This window comes from Lutra lutra, chromosome 5 (genome assembly GCF_902655055.1).
Source record: "Lutra lutra chromosome 5, mLutLut1.2, whole genome shotgun sequence".
NCBI classification, from domain to species: Eukaryota; Metazoa; Chordata; class Mammalia; order Carnivora; family Mustelidae; genus Lutra; species Lutra lutra.
The window spans coordinates 159,360,069-159,367,007 of record NC_062282.1 but is presented as its reverse complement, the minus strand read 5'-3'; the positions used below and the strand labels follow the sequence as shown (position 1 = coordinate 159,367,007).

Here is a 6,939-nt window from a genome sequence, read left to right as displayed (position 1 = left end):
AATAAATAAAATATTAAAAAAAAAGAAAGTAGCATTCTGATTCTTTTTTCTTTTATTTCTTTTCAGCATAACAGAATTCATTGTTTTTGCACCACACCCAGTGCTCCATGCAAAACATGCCCTCCTTAATACCCACCACCTGGCTGCCCCAATCTCCCACCGCCTGCCCCTTCAAAACCCTCAGATTGTTTTTCAGAGTCCATAGTCTCTCATGGTTCACCTCCCCTTCCAATTTCCCTCAACTCCCATCTCCTCTCCATCTCCCTATGTCCTCCATGTTATTTGTTATGCTCCACCAATAAATGAAACCATATGATAATTGACTCTCTCTGCTTGACTTATTTCACCCAGAATAATCTCCTCCAGTCCCGTCCATGTTCCACAAAAGTTGGGTATTCATCCTTTCTGATGGAGGCCTAATACTCCATAGTGTATATGGACCACATCTTCCTTATCCATTCATCTGTTGAAGGGCATCATGATTTTTTCCACAGTTTGGCGACCGTAGCCATTGCTGCTATAAACATTGGGGTACAGATGGCCCTTCTTTTCACTACATCTGTATCTTTCGGGTAAATACCCAGTAGTGCAATTGCAGTGTCATAGGAATCCAACAGCACATTAAAAAGATTATCCACCATGACCAGGTGGAATTGATCCCTGGGTATCAAGGATGGTTCAACATTCGCAAATCAATCAATGTGATAGAACAAATCAATAAGAGAAGAGAGAAGAACCACATGGTCCTCTCTATTGATACAAAAAAAGCATTTGACAAAATCCAGCATCTGTTCCTGATTAAAACGCTTCAAAGTATAGGGATAGAGGGAACATTCCTGAACTTCATAAAATCTATCTATGAAAGACCCACAGCAAATATCATCCTTAATGGGAAAAAGCTCACAGCCTTCCCATTGAGATCAGGAACACGACAAGGATGCCCACTCTCACAACTCTTGATCAATATAGTATTAGAAATCCTAGCAACAGCAATCAGACAACAAAGAGAAATAAAAGGTATCCAAATTGGCAATGAAGAAGTCAAACTCTCTCTCTTCGCAGATGACATGATTCTTTATATGGAAAACCAAAAAGACTCCACCCCCAAACTACTAGAACTCCTACAACAATTCAGTAATGTGTCAGGATACAAAGTCAATGTACAGAAAGCAGTGGCTTTCTTTTACACTAACAATGAAAATACAGAAAGGGAAATTAGAGAATCGATTCCATTCACTAGAGAACCAAGATATACTGCCTAGAGCTATCTATACTTTTAATGCCATTCTGATCAAAATTCCACTGGTATTTTTCAAAGAGCTGGAGCAAATAATCCTAAAATTTGTATGGAATCAGAAGAGATCCCAAATTGTTAGCATTCTGATTCTTGTTAAAAATAATGGTTCTTGGATATCCTCAAAAAGTTATATTAGGAATTTTTTTTTAGCTCTACTGAGGTATGATTGATACAAAAACAAAAAAGATACATCTAATATATACAAACTGATTATTTTGTACATGTTCATACACACATGATACCACACCACAAACAAAAACATTTCTGTGCAATCTTTTGTGTTTTTTTTTTAATTTTCAAAGCTTAAAAATTTTATGTATTTGAAACACATGCTCACAGTAACTAAAATAAATTGGATTACATGTACATCATTTTATTATGGTACTTCAAGTGGCAAACTTTCAACATAGATATAGTTTTCAAAAATTTATCTCTCACAATGAAATATTTTATCGTACTCCATTCAAATATATAGTCTTCTTGTTTTATCCTCCTCCCACTTCACTTTTGAGTGGGAATCCAAAAAAGTTTCCAAATAGCACAAATAAACAGAATCTAGTGGGTAGCAATTGCACTACTGCTTATTTACCCTAAAGATACAAATGTAGTGATCTGAAGGGGCATGTGCACCCCAATGTTTATAGCAGCAATGTCCACAATAGCCAAACAATGGGAAGAGCCTGGATAATATTATATACAATGCCACCATCAAAACCCCCAAATCTTGACATTTGCAAGGATGTGGATGGAACTAGAGGGTATTATGCTAAGAGAAATAAGTCAATCGGAGAAAGACAAGTTTCATATGATCTCACTGATATGAAGAATTTGAAAAACAAGACAGAAGATCTTAGGGAAAGGGAGGGAAAAATGAAACAAGTTGAAATGAGAGAAGGAGACAAACTATGACTCGTATTCTCAGGAAATAAACTGAGGCCTGTTGGAAGGGAAGGGGTGAGAGGGATTGAGTGGCTGGGTGATGGACTTTGGGGATGTATGTGCTATGGTGAGTGCTGTGAATTGTGTAAGTTTGATGAATCATATACCTGTACCCCTGAAGCAAATAATACATTATATGTTAATTAAAAAAAAAGAATCTAAGGGGTAGCTTCTACTCAGTTCCACAGGCTTTTCTCCTTTGAGAAGCACATATTTTTATGTGTGTAAGCTAATGTAGAATGGGACAGATTCTGTATCCATACTGGGTCAGCCTGCCAAGCCCTTCTTTGCTGCTTCTAACACACAGCCATGGAAATGGGATAAAGAGAGGTAAATGAATCTTTGATAGGTTGATGATTAAAAAGTATCTTGATCCCTAAGAAACAGGATCAAGGGGAATCAAATAACTATCACAATTTTTTTTTCCTGTAGTTGTTTTTCCACTGAAGCCACTGAATATTCTAACCTTGGTGACATGATAACAATCAGAATTAGTATTTAATTTTTCTTTTCTTTTCTAGAGACAAAACTTTATGTAAGGGACTTCTATTGCTTTTTCAAACCCTCTTGCAGTCCTCTTTATCTACTTTTCACTTTTCAACACCTGTTTTTTGGATTGCTTTGTTAACTATCCTTGTTAAACAAACGTGACACATGATAGTTATCATTGTATATATATTTGTTTTACTGTATTTTATCCAGAAAACAGTACGTTGAAATAATAGTACACTATAATTTAAGTTATATTTTTATTAATTCAACATTTTCCTATTTCTCATACTTCATATTTTACAAGTACAGTTATCAAAAGTTTTTACTTAATGATCAAAGCAAAATTTAAAAGGGACAATAATTTAAAGTGTATTTAGTAATACACTCTTCTCATGAGTACTTAGTTTTATAAATGAAGGTCAAGGACTTCTCAAATTCAACACACACACACACACACATACACACACACAATAATCCAATCATGAAGTGTATAGAAGTTATGAACACACACTTCTCCAAATAAGGCATATAAATGGATAATACATGAAAAAATGTTCAACAACCCTTGTCATCAGAGAAATACAAATCAAAATCTCAATGAGATACCACTTTATACCAGATGGCAAAAACTAACAAGACAGTAAACAGAAAATGTTGGCAAGGATGTGGAGTAAGATGAACCTTCTTAAATTGTTGATGAGAATGCACGCTGATACAGTTACTCTGGAAAACAGAACAGAAGTTACTAAAAAAATTTAAAATAGAGTTACACTATGACCCAGAATTTTCACTACTGGGTATTTACTCCAAAGAAACAGACGTAGTGAAAAGAAGGGAAACATGCTACCCAAAGTTCACAGCAGTGATGTTCAAAATAGCCAAACTATGAAAGGAGATGAGCTGCCCTTCCACTGATGAATTGATACAGAAGATCTGGTTCATATATACAATGCAATATTACTCAGACTTCAGAAAGGATGAATACCTATAATTTGTATCAACATGGAAGGAATTGGACGGGATCATGCTAAGTGAAATAAGTCTAGTAGAGAAAGACAGTTATCATATGGTTTCACTCATATGTGGACTATAAGGAATAGGGCAGAGGACCATAGCTGAGGGGAAGGAAAGCTAAATGGGAAGAAATCAGAGAGGGAGACAAACCATAAAACACTCTGGACTCTGAAAACAATCTGAGAGTTACAGAAGGGGGGGGATTGTAGTAACCAGGTGTATTAAGCTGTAGTACCATGTAGGTATTAAAGAGGGCATGCGATGTGAGGACCACTGGGTGTTAAACACAACTAGCAAATCGTTGGACAATAAATCAAAAGCTAATGATGTACTATATGTCAGTTAATTGAATTTAAATTAAAAATAAAAGAAAGTAAGGTGTTAAAGAGGGCACGAATTGTATGGAACACTGGGTGTTATAGATAAACAATGAATCTTGGAACACTGCAACCAGAAACTAATGATGTACTGTCTAGTGACTAACATAACATAATAAAAAATAACAATAGTTTTTTTAAAAGATGAAAAAAAGAAAGTGAAGGACAAATCTAACTCAGTGTACACATTTTTTTTTCCCCTGAAAGAGTCTGGTGTACTTATATTGAGAACTCCATTTCCAATCACATATTTAAAAAGTAGAGCAAGTATATGCAGTTTTTTCCTCCCCTTCAGTTTTTTTTTCTCCTATATCAAGGAACATTTTCCTTTTCCCTCCATATTCTTTTTTTTTTTTTTAAGATTTTATTTATTTATTTGACAGAGAGAGATCACAAGCAGGCAGAGAGGCAGGCAGAGAGACAGGAGGAAGCAGGCTCCCTGCTGAGCAGAGAGCCCGATGCGGGACTCGATCCCAGGACTCCGAGATCATGACCTGAGCCGAAGGCAGCGGCTTAACCCACTGAGCCACCCAGGCGCCCATCCCTCCATATTCTTAACTGGGGAGATAAGAAGATAATTTACAGAGTTCTATTTCATTATGTTCTGTTCATTTTCCCTTCCACTTCTTCATCAGAGTTTCTCTTACTTCTTTGTTACGAAGAGTGTAGATGAAGGGGTTTAGGACTGGAGTCACCACGGTGTTCAGGACATGCACGGCTTTGGTCAGATCCAAGGCCTCTTTGATTGAGAGACGGACATGAAGAAAGATCGTAGACCCATACCAGATGAGCACCACAATGAGATGTGAAGAGCATGTGGAGAAGGCTTTGCTCCTGCCACTGGCTGAAGGGATCCTGAGAATGGTGCTGATGATGAAGATGTAGGAAACCAGGGTGATGAGGCATGAACTCAGGATGACCACAGAAGCAATCACAAAGGCCACAAATTCCACTGCCTGTGTGCTGGTGCAAGCTAGGGTGATCCAGGGTGCAATGTCACAGAAGAAGTGGTTGATTGTGCGAGGACCACAGAAGGACAGGGTACTGATGAGGGCTGTGGGCACTGCAATAGCCAGAAAACCACACAGCCAGGATGCCAGGGCTAGCTGTGCTGAGAGCAGGCTGCTCATGATGGCCCCATAGTGTAGAGGATAGCAGATGGCCAGATAGCGGTCATAAGCCATGGCTGCTAGTAGGAAATACTCTGTGCAGCCCAGTGAAAAAACAAGGTACATTTGTAAAAGGCAGCCAGTAAATGATATGCTTTGGCTTCTCCCTAGGAGGATGGCCAGGGCTTTGGGGACAGCAGCTGTGGTATACCAAATTTCCAAGAAAGAAAGATTGCTCAAAAAGAAGTACATAGGGGTATGTAGCTGGTGAGAGGTAGTCACCAACATCAAAATAGTCATGTTACCACTCACTGTGAGGATGTACATCACCAGAAAAAGCATAAAAAGAGAGAGCTGAAGGACCTGTGACCCTGGAAATCCAAGGAGGAGAAAATCCTGGCGGAGAGTTGCATTGTCTGGGCCAATTGAAGACATATTGAGGTATACTGGTAAACAGAGGCCACACACTGAGGCTTTTGATCCAAACACACAGTTCTAGAGTAATAAAAAGGATTCATGAGTATGCTTCAGTAACTGAATGTAAACTGACAGTCTAAGATATGTTGGGTGCCTGTTCTCTATTTGGTTAATATCAAGTAATTTAATAGTACGGAGAAATATGTACTATTTATTAGCAGTTAGTGGTTGAAGAGACTTATGTGTGAAGCATTTTAGCATTTTTGCAAAGATTGCACCCATTGTTACACTTCAGATCTAAGATTCAAACCCAATCTTTGGACCTGCATCATCCTTTTCTGGACATGCTCAAGCACAGCCACAGATTACACCTAACATACAAAAGGATGACTGCTTCATGTTGACACAATTCACTAATTTGTAACTAGATTCTTTCTGGCTGGTCCTTAAATGAAAATATGTATTTTTCTTTTATTTTTGTCTTGTGTCTCAAATATAGGCTCTAGTCACTTTCACATTTGACACAGCTTTTGAACTGGTCTTCTAATTTTAAGCTCTGACCTTAAAAATAATGTTCAGAAATAAAGAATTAAAAAGTTTTTTTTTTTTTTTAAAGATTTTATTTATTTATTTGACAGAGAGAGATCACAAGCAGATGGAGAGGCAGGCAGAGAGAGAGAGAGAGGGAAGCAGGCTTCTTGCTGAGCAGAGAGCCCGATGTGGGACTCGATCCCAGGACCCTGAGATCATGACCTGAGCTGAAGGCAGCGGCTTAACCCACTGAGCCACCCAGGCGCCCGAATTAAAAAGTTTTAAATTATTGTAAATTTAATTTTGTTTTCTCTGACCTTGAAAATTTCATGTTTAAACTTATTAATGTGATACCTTCTTTACACTAAAAGTATTTCCATATTGGACACGGCATTTAAGGCAACTGCTTCCTGCCTCTAAGACATCTTGATACTGATTTGGACTGATTATACTGAGAACAATGTAAAAGCAGAAAATTACTTCGAAACTAGTTATTTTCTGAAAAAGAATTATTTAAATTCCAGTTAACACAGAGTGTGATATTAGTTTCAGGTGTACCATTTAGTTATTCCATACTTGCATATAACATCTGGTGCTCATGAAAAGTGCAGTCCTTAATTCCCAGAAAAATAATGATGATGGTGATCATTTTTACTATATAGTAAATAATATTAGTTAAGTCATATTTTTTATTTCAGATATACAAAATATTCTCTTTATCATTAAGATCATCACTTTTCACTTATGTTAACCATTAAATAAA

General features: G+C 37.3%; 1 protein-coding gene across 1 annotated transcript; it reads right to left on the bottom strand.

The window, feature by feature from the left end:
* Positions 1–4,727: 4,727 nt before the first annotated feature.
* LOC125101276 (olfactory receptor 6F1) lies at positions 4,728–5,663 on the bottom strand. The gene has a single exon (XM_047731849.1). The coding sequence runs from the start codon at positions 5,661–5,663 to the stop codon at positions 4,728–4,730; it is 936 nt and encodes a 311-aa protein (XP_047587805.1).
* Positions 5,664–6,939: the final 1,276 nt, after the last annotated feature.